General features: G+C 34.6%; 2 protein-coding genes across 3 annotated transcripts in view; one reads left to right on the top strand and one right to left on the bottom strand.

The window, feature by feature from the left end:
• The window catches only part of garz (Sec7 domain-containing protein garz), a 437,193-nt gene that overhangs the window by 355,394 nt on the left and 68,079 nt on the right, over positions 1-13,720 (top strand). The window lies entirely within an intron of this gene.
• Positions 451-6,477, bottom strand: LOC149481270 (lysozyme-like). Of its 2 annotated transcripts, none has more exons than XM_089705840.1 (5): positions 6,305-6,477; positions 4,237-4,331; positions 2,515-2,694; positions 1,667-1,740; positions 451-629 (listed from the first exon to the last, which is right to left on the bottom strand). In XM_089705840.1, exons 2-5 carry the CDS (start codon positions 4,301-4,303, stop codon positions 471-473), a joined length of 480 nt encoding a protein of 159 aa, XP_089561966.1. In that variant the 5' UTR covers positions 4,304-4,331; positions 6,305-6,477; the 3' UTR covers positions 451-470. The 2 variants fall into 2 exon arrangements, with proteins under 2 accessions (XP_089561966.1, XP_089561968.1); XM_089705842.1 differs by having other exon boundaries at positions 6,406-6,424.

Genomic DNA, 13,720 nt, shown 5'->3' with positions numbered 1-13,720 from the left:
ACGTTATATGATATTTTATGGCAAAATTTAATTTTGATACTTTTAAGTTTTAATACTTTGCATGTTATTCAATCGTACCTTTAAATTAACAGTCAACAATTATCTTTGATTTGTTTCAGAAATCAAAATTCAAAAAATCTAAAACAATCGACTTGCCTCAGGAGAGGTTTATATCCGCTGGCAGCGGACTTATAGAGATTACTGGGAAAGGCGTTTATATGGGAATAATTTTCGCCAAAAAATTTATCGTCATCTCTCCTGTCGCAATGAGGATTTTTATCTTTTTTGTTAATTTTACAATGGGAGCATCTACATAGATGTCTGGAAAAGAACATAATATGACCATAAACTCCCTTGTTCAATTATTTGGTCAATTCATTAAATTAAGTTTACTAAGTAGAATAGAAGATAGTAGAATCACATTCATTCATTTTCGTGAGTAAAACACAATTATTATAAGGTAAAAAGCTTTATTCAAAATTTGGTATCGACCGCTTGCACTCATCAAATCTCTTCAACCATCGCCGCCCATTGGCGGACATGTTCAGCGGCTTGTGACAACTGTAGCCACCGTTGCCGTTCACCATCATGAAGTCGAAGCAGTTGGTGACGCCGTCTTTGTTGCAATCCTGGAAAAATAACATTTTATAAGTAGTGATAAGGTTTTAAGGTAAGGACGTCGCGGTCGTTACCACCCAGAACTTTTTCTAGGCGTCCAATTTAATTTTTGTTTAGTTCTGACTACTTGAAGGCGGATGACTAATTTAATAATTATTTCGTATACGTTTGTGTAAAGTGAGAATTAAACTATAACCTGTAAATAATAGATTTGTAGTTTGTAGACCCTGTATAACCATTAACCATACATGAGTAGGTAGGTACTGTTAAAATTAAGAAACTTTTTTTCGAGCTATCCAAAGAAATCATTTCCTCTTCTAGACCAGATAATTCTGCTAATAGCGTCACATTTGATTTGCAAAGTGGTTAAGGTTAAATATCGGGCAGATAAGCTGATTGTCGGCTGTTAAACTATATACTGGAACCTGTTAGACCTATTGAATTGGTTTTTGTTTCAGTTTTACGACATGTGATAAAAAATTGGATCTGTTTTGTTACAATTCTCTTTGTCCTGTTAGACGTAATAATAATAAACAAAAAATGACACAGGTAGGTATAAATTCATTATTAAACAAAATATTTTCAGAAGTTTTGGCTACATACTACATACAAACATATACATTATTCAACTGCCTACTGAGCCGACGGTCCCGGGTTCGATCCCCGGTCAGGGCAAATATTTGTGTGATGAACTCAATTATTTGTTCTTGGGTCTGGGTGTTATTATCTATATATTGTATTTATTAAATATTATATTTATCGTCGCCTAGTACCCACAACACAAGCCTTAATTGAGCTTACTGTGGGACTAGGTCGATTTGTGTAATAATGTCCTGTAATATTTATTATTATTATTATTTATTTATTATATACGTATAAATCTTATCATCAACATATTATATCATGGAGGAAAAATATCTTCAGCTTTGATATTATAAAACATTAAATTATAATAATGAAAATCTATACACAATACATACATAATACAAATTAAACAATAAACATTAAGCACAATAAACACAGTCTGGTTGTGGAACGTGTGACTGACCTGACCGAACTTCGACAGATATCCTGAAATAATCCGCTTCGAGCAGGTGAAGTCACGCGCGCAGTCTTCCCAGGCTGAAATTTTAATATAATTCATTATTATTTTGAAAGGAATTAATTGCAGAAAAATTAACATAGTAATTAACATATAATATAACAATTATTAACGATAGCATTAACAAGTAGTTAACTATAACAGTGTTTTGTAACAAACAAGTAGAACAGTGATTTTAGTAATAAATTAATTAGTATTTATAAGCCCCGTAAGTTGATATTGCGATTGGCGGCCATCTTAGTGACGTAGTCGACGTCGACCCGTCAGTACCGTTCGCAAATTCAGCCCGCGCTAATTATCCTGTTTTATAGTTGAGTTATATTGTTGTCGGTTTTTTTAATATGTTGTGATTCAATAGGAAGGTTTTAGTGTATAATTTATTAGGTTTGAGACGAAGCGGGCGAAGCCGTGGGCGGAAAGCTAGTAATTTATAATTACATAACATTAAATAAAAAATATTTTCATATTTACACATCAACAATATAATTATTAGTTACGTACTTAAGGGTGTAATCATTATTTTTTTATAAGCAGCACACAAAACTAGTTTTTTATGGTGCCGAAATTTCTTAGAATAAACATATTTACTTTTTATTAGAAATTTTTTTGTTATCTTTACTTTGTTTCGACGGATGACGTCACGCGGCTGTTATTGTGACAAGGTTCCATCGCAATATCAACTTGCGGGGCTTATATACATTTTAGTTTGATTTTATAACAAATCCCTCCAACACTAGCCACGCAGCCCACCACTGGGTGTATCGCCCTACATTAATATTAACGACCTTACTCACCATGATTCCGCTCCGGGTCATCATCAGGTAGGGTCACTTTGCCAGCGTCAACCCAATACACCTTGGATATATTAAAGGGCCCACAGTACCCCCCTGTGCACTCGTGGGAGGTATCACAGTTTGTGGACACATAACAGAGGCAGTTGAAACATTCCTGCGATAGGTTTGACAGGTAAACCCCTGGAAAAGGATAGTGGATTTAGTTTCTTTTATTACGACAAATTATAATTTTAAAATAATAAATTTTAGAGTTAGATGAATTTTAGAATTTTAGAATTTAAATGTGACAAATTATTTAACTTAATTTCTGAAAATTTTTCCAATAATATTATATTTTGGAGATTCTGGGATAACATCAGAAAAATAGTTTTGGCTTTTTCGTTCGTAGAGCACGCTCTAATGTTTTGCATTACCTATGAGTTGTAAAAATGAGGGAAAATTAATAAAAATTAATACGTATGGAGTCCATTCGTACGTACGTATTATAACATAGTAGGTATAATACGTGCGAGTTAGTACTCATTCAAATAAATTTGTGTTTATTCAGTAGTTCTGAAAATAGGTCAATATCTTATTTTATATACTCTACATCTTGTTCAGCCGGATCAACTTGTATATTATATTCAACTATAAGCTTTCCGCCCGCGGCTTCGCCCGCGTTTTCAAAGAAAATCCCGTTCCCGTAGGATTTCCGGAATAAAACCTATCCTATGTCCTTTCTCGGGTATCAAAATATCTCTATACCAAATTTCATGCAAATTGGTTCAGTAGTTAGGCGTGATTGAGTAACAGACAGACAGACAGAGTTTCTTTCGCATTTATAATATTAGTATGGATTAAACCAGGAAAATCATGAAAAAAAAACGATCATCATTATGGGTATTTTTTACATTAAACAACTCGTATAAAGAGGAAATATAACATAATAATGTGTACCTAATGGCGCATATTGCATTAAATGATTCATACAAATTATGAAGGTATGAACTATGATATATAAAAAAGCTAGATACGTTACCCGCTCTCTATTTTGGCAAGAAAAAACTCAGCTAAGTGCCCGAGTTTCACTTTAGTCACGCACCATTCAGCGTCGTGGCTGGACGTTCTTTTTTATATTTTAATCGGCAGTTGTTATTACGAAGTACATGAGTGAGACATGTATTATGTCTCGTGCGTGAGAGTGAAAGAGAGAACAACTGTATTGGTGATAATGCGTTAGTAAGTACTAAGTAGGTATGTGTTAATTACGCTGTTTTTTAGTGCAATGATGTTGGCGTATGCCGCGTCTACTAGTATAATAGAGTCATTGGGTATGAAGAGTAATAAAACATTATTGTTGGTTATGTGAATCGATTAACCGACTTTAAAAATTGTGCTTTTGTCCTATATTTCAAATTTTTTTTTAAATATCATGGCGCCGGTTTATTAAAGTTGCATACGTACCTATTATTCGATTAGAATCTTTTATGTTCAAAAGTCCCACGTTAACTCCTGTCTAATTGAAAATAGTGATTTGTCTTTAATTTGTAGTTAAGTGTATTTGTGTTTGATATTAATTGAAATGAAATAAAATAAAAAGTGAACCAAGAAAAGCAAGGAGGTCGTAATCGATAATATTCTTATGATACCTATTTCTGGTATATGAACTTGTTTTTAAAACATTATATTATATCGCGAATCAAACAAAACTTAACATATAATCAGATATAAAAAAGAACTTACCTGTTGAACCGGTCAAAAATGAAAATAAAACGGTCCAACCGAATATTAATATTGCTTTCCTTAACATAATGTGAGCAGCAAGACACAATTTGTATCTGTAAACCAAAAAATTAAATAACATATTATTTACTAGCTTACCGTCCGCGGCTTCGCCCGCTTTGTCTAAAACCTTATAAATTATATAGCCATAGGTATCTACTAAAACATTCCTCTTGAACCTTCCTCCTTCTCTATTTATTAAAAAAACCGCATCAAAATCCGTTGCGAAGTTTTAAAGATAAGCATACAAAGGGACATAGGGAAATAGGGACAGAGAAAGCGACTTTGTTTAATACTAGGTATGTAGTTATTCTTAATAATTGAAGAAGCGCTCAATGTTTGCAATAATTTGTCGCTTATAAACTAGCTTTCCGCCCTCGGCTTTGCGCGCGTAGTCAAAGAAAAACCGGCATAGTTCCCGTTCCCGTGGGATTTCTAGGATAAAATTAAATGAAAATTAGATTAAATGAAATTGATTAAACGTACATATTTTCTTTCTTTCAAAATCTATTTTATCTACGTTCTTTCTCAAGTCTCACGCTATCTCTACCAAATTTTATCCACATCGGTTCAGCTGGGTTGAGGAGTGAAGAAGAGACAGAAAGAGTTAATTTCGAATTTATAATATTATGTAGGATTGTTATCAGTCTCTACAACAGTAATAAACGTAATTTATTTCCTACTTAATCCCTCTTATCTTAAGTTTATTAACTATGTCAATAAACTATAGGCTGCTATAAATTAATTAATTTCGTTATAAATTAACTAGTGGTCCGCCCCGGCTTCGCCCGTGGTACCTACATATTTAAACTATCCTATCTCTCAAGTTGGATCGAACTACACATGGTGTGTGAATTTTATTATAATCAGTTAAGTGGTTTAGGAGTGGTTTAGGTTTTAACATTGTGACACGATAATTATATATATAATAAGATTAATTCACATTAACTTTAATGACAGATTGAGTTTCAAAGACATCAATATCAAAACATGATAGTGGATTGTATAAAACAATTGAGTTTAGATAACATAAAATGGATCAAACTTTATTTAGTCAGTCTAAAAAACTATTTAGCTTACCTCAATCTATAAAAAACGAACCGCAGTAAAATAGCAACTAATATTGAATCTACTAGTCTTTTTCAGTTTCATTGAATCAAATTTACATAGACAAATCATATCAGCATTTTTATTAGACTAAAACGTTTCTGTCTCTACCGGGAATCTAACCAAGGTTTTAGCCATCGCTAACCAATTATATACTAAACTAGCGGTCCGCCCCGGCTTCGCCCGTGGTACATAATATTTACGTTTTCTCTACATAAGAACCATCCTCGTACTTCAAGGAATATAATAAAAAAAGAATTATCGAAATCGGTTCAGCCGTTGTCGAGTTATGCGCTTACCAACACATTTTGCGATTCATTTTTATATATAAGATTTTTATATATAAGATAAGTAGTTTTTATATACTAGATAAACAGTATATCACGAATGTTATATCATTGTGAATTCAAGCATGTATTGAAGTATGTATGCAATATAATGCATGGCTATGCAATTTTGTGATGGTATGATCTCTAAGGTAAATCAATCTATAGGTACTAATATTATAAAGCTGAACAGTTTATTTGCTTGAACGCGCTAATCTCAGGAACCATCGATGATCGATCCGATTTGAAAAATTATTAAATTCTTAGATAGACCATTTCAAATCATATATACATATACATACATCTGTATAATCACGCAAAGACCAATAGGAGCAAAGTAATGCGGATAAACTGCGAGGCACAGCTAGTAACCTATATAATATATTCAAAGATTTGTGTGATACTAAATTTTAAATTTTACTCTATGTCAGTATAAACCATAATTATGTATAACGTTTAACTGTGAAATTGTCCACTTTCATTAAAAAGTTCGACTGGTTAGCCTTCCGGCAAATATTTACGTTTGACCCTATACTAATTAACTTATAATAAAGCGTAATTGTAGAGCAATATCAATACAATTATAAAATACTTACAATTTAAATATTCACTTCCTACAACATGATACACACACATAAACACAACTTATTTTTTTTTAAGTTTTAATGGCCTGGTACAAAAATTATTGGTAAATTACCACAAATAATTAAAAGTTCGGAAACATTTTTTATAACCAGTATACAAAACGACTGCCTTGTGCCAGACTGTGCGTGCAAATACAAATAAGTAGGTATTGTTTTTATGTGTTACTTGTTAGTATCAGGTTTTGAACTTGATATTGAACTTGGATTGTTGCAACAATATAATGTCTCGATTTATATAATTTATCGCAGAATTATGTACCTACTAGTATTAATATACAGAACATGAATTTAAGACATTAAAATTTCGAATACTATTTTCGTATATCCTACTAATATTATAAATGCGAAAGTTTTTGAGCATGAGTGTGTGTGTGTGTTTGTTACTCTTTCACGCAAATACTATTGATTACTGAACTGGTTACAATGAAATTTAGCGCACATATAGAGGGTAACTTGGATTAACACATAGTGGTAGGTAGGTGATAGGTTTTATACCGGAAATCACACGGGAACGGGAACTATGCGGGTTTTCCTTTGAAAACGCGGGCGAAGCCGCGGGCGGAAAGCTAGTATAATATAAGCGGAGAGAATGTTTTTGAATTGAAGAAATTTAAATGTCAATAACCTTTGTCGTTTTTGGAAGGACAAAGGTAAGAATGTTTTTAGAATTGTTAGGTGAAAGAGGACCTATATGTTTTAAAACGTACCATAAGGTATCTGTGTTTATTCTATTGGTTTCTTAATATTTATGCTCCGATAAAACGTATGTAATACCATTACCTACATTTATATATATCATATAGACTAACAGGAAAATCAGTGTTTCTTTGCATATTAATTAGTGCACTTAAATGAGAATAGAACTCCTATGTTATTATCTATGTTAGATGAGTTGATGTTTTTATAGGACGAAGCATTTTTTTTAATTTTAGAAGAGTGAATTGTATATTAATCGATTTAGCAAATTAAGAAAATAAACTACTAATTGATCCCGATTAGTAGCTTGGCCAAAAATATTAATAAAACTTTCTTTCTGTGTATTCCAAATTAATTAGTTTTATTTATTGCAATTTTTCTTGTAACGTAAAACTGAATAATATGTTTTGTGTAATGCATGCAAAATACAATTGCAAGTTACTAAGGCAAGCCTAAACGTTAATTAGAATGTCAACAATATTTTGTACCTATTATAATATCAGTAATCGAATAAAAGCTTTATCGAAATTGGTCAAGACGTTTCGTAGTTAAATAAATATAGTTTAAAAAACTAAAAAACACGCTTTCAAGATACCACAGAAAAGTAAAAAGTAAATAGCATTTCAAGAGCTGATTATACATGGCGCCCCACGCTTTTTTCACAATTATACTACGGTCTATGTATTGGTTATTGGAAACGGCTGGACTGATTTCGATTGTTATTTTAGAAGGAATAATATTGTCAAATTACTTATTTCTCCTTCTCAGGTAGAAATAAGTAATTGAATGGAGGTCGTTGGTCCTAACTCTTAATATAAATATGTACAGGAAAATACGCTAAAACAAAATTCTTTAAAATATTCTTGTCCATCGAGGTAATAATTTATTTGGCGTAAAATCCATGTTAGAAATAAAAATATATGTATTTATTCCTTATATGTCTGGTCTCGAACCCCCTACTTCTCTTTTGCAGTTTTAGGTAATCATGGAGAACGCGGTTTATTAAGGTAGGCTCTACTTACTTACTTCTGGAACATAAAATAAAATTTCGACAAACACATTGAAATTGATTGAAGTTTAATAAATTATTTTATCAAACCTTTTAAATTTTGCACGGAAAACCCAAAAAATAATTTTAAGATACAAGACATTTTAAGATACAAGACATTGCAAGTAAAACGCAAATAAACACTCAAAATATAAATTATGTTTATTTGTACTATTTTTTGTATCACTATAATTACATGTATGAAGACTTCATTATCATATCTGAATTTTTAGGAACCTAAAAAGTTTATAAATCACTAAACATAGTCATCAATTTATCTGCACATGTTGCTAACATCACTGCTCGAACGGTGAAGGAAAATATCGCGAGGACACCGACATGTCAAAGAATCAAGAAGTTCGACGACATGTGACATCCACCAACCCGCACTTGGCCAGCGTGGTGGATTATGACCTGTACCTTCATGAAGCTTATGTCCCAGCAGTGGGAACGTATATGATAATGAGAAATAGTCGTAAGATCTAAATAATTTAGGTAACAAAATTAATATAGGTACTTTAAAGTTTAAACAGTTTCTCATTTCGCTTCTAATGTTACATGAATATTAGAAGCTATTAAAACGGATTTGCTAAATAATATGCGGGGATTATTTGACTCAACTTGCTACGTGCAGATTTCATTATGTCGCATATGACATGCATATGACCTCAAAATTATTATAAACTCTCGCTCCAAATTCAGTACAAAACAACTGCTTTGTTCTTTGTGTTCTAATTGGAGTTTTATAATAATTTATTGTATGTTTTTGAGTAAGGCGCTTGCAAGATATCTAATACTAGCTGCGCTCCGCGGTTAAACCCGCTCCGCTTCTGTTGGTCTTAGCGTAATGATATATAGCCTAGCCTTCCTTGATAAATGGGCTATCAAACATCAAAAGAATTTTTCAAATCGGACCAGTTTCTTGAGATTAGCGCGTTCAAAGTTCAAACAAACAATCAAACTCTTCAGCTTTATAATATTAGTATAGATATTAAATTCATGTATCACAATGTTAGTTACCATACTCCTCCGAAACGACTGGACCGATACTCATGAAATTTTGTGTGCGTATTGGGTAATGGGTAGATCTGAACATCTGAGAATCGGCCAACATCTATTTTTCTTACCCCGTGATAACAGTAAGGCAGAACAATGTTTGCCGGGACAGCTAGTTGTTTCTATAAAATAAGCGATTTGGTAGTTTTATATTATACGGTATTTTCAGTAAGGCGGTTGTTGTTTATATAAAATAAGCGATTAGGATTACCTAACTGGAGTATTTTGCTCCAATTTGCCAACTTTCACGAGGACTTTAGGTCAGAGTTTTTTAGGTTATTGTTTCTTAGGTTAGTGATTTTCTCTGACCATCTTATTATACAAACATATGACGTCATCTAGACGTTGTAAAAGAAGAGAAATAACAACAAAATAACGGCTACATAGCCTAGGATAGAAAAAATGATTAATTAGGTATACAAATAAAAAAACGCTCTTCATGAGACCTAAATACTACCTATAAACTACCTATAATAACCCATTAAAAATTATATCCTGCCATTACTGATAGAAAAATTACATTAAATTTTGCATAATTTTAATTGTTTTTATAGAATAATCAAAGGATCCGTAACATCGACATGCAAAGCTAACAATAATAACTTGTGATTTCCCGAGGGTGCGCTACTCTCTGCTAACTTGCGCGTCAATGGAATACGAAATATGGCTTGGTTTATTTTTTATTGTTTTACTCATACTTAGGAAGTAATTTATTGAGTAGGTAAGTGGTGTAAAAGTGGAGTAGTGCAATTGTCTAGTAAAACTATCTTTAGTTTTTGATACAGTTATATTATTAATATAAAATTACGTAGGGCCCTCAAACAGACAATTAACTACACTATTACTTATATATTATCCACCCTCAAAAGCTGATCAGACGTGATTATCTAAGACAGAGACCGTTATATCGAGGTATTAGTGAGTACTTGGATCTTTATTTCTTCAAAATTTTAAGTATTCTTCTGATGTTTTCTTCCTCTTATCACTTATGTAGTGGATGGTATCCATATGGTATCGTACTTCGTAGTTTCGACACAGTATTACAATATTAGGAAATATGGTAATACTGTGGTTTAGATCAAGATCAATACAACTGCTTTAAGACGCCTGTAAATTTCCTTATTATTAGTTATTTAAGAAAGAAAGAATCACGTGTGTATATTCGTGGGCTTATAAGGTCCTGTTCAATTCGTAGTGTAGTTTAGACACACACTGCTGATTTCTTTAAAGCTATCTGAAATTTGTACCAACAGATGTGTAATTAAAAATTGAATAAAATATCTAATTACATCAATGGAAACAAACAAACCACGCACATATTGATTAATGAAACCGTAATATGGTCAGTGTGGTTGGATAATGTACATAAAGCATTGATCAAACATGTTATTAATTTTGTTGTATGAAATACGATTGACAATATCCTAGGGCTTTTGTGTTTAACCTAACTGTGATATAATTATGGAAATTAATTTACAGTAATTATTGAGAAAATAAATAATAGTTAAAAAAAACTAAAAAACACGCTTTTTATAGAAAGCCGAACTAAAAAATAGAAAATAAATTTAAATGAATTCAAATTAAGAAAATAGTGTTAAAAATTTCAGAATATAGGTAAATTAATAATAGTATGAGTAAAAAAAAAATTATTTTATTTAAAAAAAAGCGTGGGGTGCATGGTGTCAATGGTTATAGATATTTTATTGGCAGATATGAGTAGAGTGATTATCATTTCGATAAAAAATGTAAAAATATAAAAAAAGCGTGGGGATATTCCCCACGCTTTTTTTTAAATAAAATATTTTTTTTTACTCACACTATTATTAATTTATATTCATTGAAATTTTCACAAATGATGTATTTCCGTTGCCGCTATAACAGCAAATACTAAAAATTAAAAAAATATATAAGTACATAATAATATATATGCTACAGTCAAAACCCTGAACCAGTCAATATCCTTATTGATGGTTATTAAGGTTATTGACTAAGGGCTATTATTATTATCCTCCCATAATACACGGGTACCACCAGAAGGAAGGTACCCGGTCCTTTGGGAGGCTTACGTGGGGACACAGGTCCAACACGCAGAGGCCCTTTAGAGAATTTTAATGTGTTGTGGGACACCAGCCATGACTGCACTATAGAGATACAGCCCTGGGCAGTCCGCGGCCGATGCAGGACTATTGTAAAATATGGGAATTTGAATTTGAATTTGGATTTGAATTTGAATTTGAATTTGAATTTGAATTTGAATTTCAATTTGAATTTGAGAGTTTGTGTTTGTGTTTGTGTTTGTGTTCGTGTTTGTGTTCGTGAATTGAATTTAAATTTAAATTTGAATTTGAATTTGAATTTAAATTTGAATTTGAATTTGAATTTGAATTTGAATTTGAATTTTTAAACAGCGAACAGCGAACAGCGAACAGCGAACACGAACACGAACACGAACACGAACACGAACACGAACACGAACACGAACACGAACACGAACACGAACACGAACACGAACACGAACACGAACACGAACACGAACACGAACACAAACACAAACTCGAATTTTAATTTGAACACAAACACAAACACAAACACGAACAACGAACTACGAACAACGAACAACGAACAACGAACAACGAACAACGAACAACGAACATCGAACAGCGAACAGCGAACAGCGAACAGCGAACAGCGAACAGCGAACAGCGAACAGCGAACAGCGAACAGCGAACAGCGAACAGCGAACAGCGAACAGCGAGCAGCGAGCAGCGAGCAGCGAGCAGCGAGCAGCGAGCAGCGAGCAGCGAGCAGCGAGCAGCGAACAGCGAACAGCGAACAGCGAACAGCGAACAGCGAACAGCGAACAGCGAACAGCGAACAGCGAACAGCGAACAGCGAACAGCGAACAGCGAACAGCGAACAGCGAACAGCGAACAGCGAACAGCGAACAGCGAACAGCGAACAGCGAACAGCGAACAGCGAACAGCGAACAGCGAACACGAACACGAACACGAACACAAACTCGAATTTTAATTCGAACACAAACACAAACACAAACACGAACAACGAACATTGAACAACGAACAACGAACAACGAACAACGAACAACGAACAACGAACAACGAACAACGAACAACGAACAACGAACAACGAACAACGAACAACGAACAACGAACAACGAACAACGAACAACGAACAACGAACAACGAACAACGAACAACGAACAACGAACAACGAACAACGAACAACGAACAACGAACAACGAACAACGAACAACGAACAACGAACAACGAACAACGAACAACGAACAACGAACAACGAACAACGAACAACGAACAACGAACAACGAACAACGAACAACGAACAACGAACAACGAACAACGAACAACGAACATCGAACACGAACACAAACTCGAATTTTAATTCGAACACAAACACAAACACAAACACAAACACAAACACGAACAACGAACATTGAACAACGAACAACGAACAACGAACAACGAACAACGAACAACGAACAACGAACAACGAACAACGAACAACGAACATCGAACACGAACACAAACTCGAATTTTAATTCGAACACAAACACAAACACAAACACGAACAACGAACATTGAACAACGAACAACGAACAACGAACAACGAACAACGAACAACGAACAACGAACAACGAACAACGAACAACGAACAACGAACAACGAACAACGAACAACGAACAACGAACAACGAACAACGAACAACGAACAACGAACAACGAACAACGAACAACGAACAACGAACAACGAACAACGAACAACGAACAACGAACAACGAACAACGAACAACGAACAACGAACAACGAACAACGAACAACGAACAACGAACAACGAACAACGAACAACGAACAACGAACAACGAACATCGAACACAAACACAAACACAAACACGAACAACGAACAACGAACACCGAACACAAACACGAACAACGAACAGCGAACAGCGAACAGCGAACAGCGAACAGCGAACAGCGAACAGCGAACAGCGAACAGCGAACAGCGAACAGCGAACAGCGAACAGCGAACAGCGAACAGCGAACAGCGAACAGCGAACAGCGAACAGCGAACAGCGAACAGCGAACAGCGAACAGCGAACAGCGAACAGCGAACAGCGAACAGCGAACAGCGAACAGCGAACAGCGAACAGCGAACAGCGAACAGCGAACAGCGAACAGCGAACAGCGAACAGCGAACAGCGAACAGCGAACAGCGAACAGCGAACAGCGAACAGCGAACAGCGAACAGCGAACAGCGAACAGCGAACAGCGAACAGCGAACAGCGAACAGCGAACAGCGAACAGCGAACAGCGAACAGCGAACAGCGAACAGCGAACAGCGAACAGCGAACAGCGAACAGCGAACAGCGAACAGCGAACAGCGAACAGCGAACAGCGAACAGCGAACAGCGAACAGCGAACAGCGAACAGCGAACAGCGAACAGCGAACAGCGAACAGCGAACAGCGAACAGCGAACAGCGAACAGCGAACAGCGAACAGCGAACAGCGAACAGCGAACAGCGAACAGCGAAC

This window comes from Colias philodice, chromosome 17 (genome assembly GCF_061535455.1).
Source record: "Colias philodice isolate Cphi_HAF_F1 chromosome 17, ilColPhil1 Martin Lab GWU primary, whole genome shotgun sequence".
In the NCBI taxonomy this organism is placed as follows: domain Eukaryota; kingdom Metazoa; phylum Arthropoda; class Insecta; order Lepidoptera; family Pieridae; genus Colias; species Colias philodice.
Note: the sequence above shows the minus strand (reverse complement) of the source record. Positions and strands in the feature narration are given on the sequence as shown.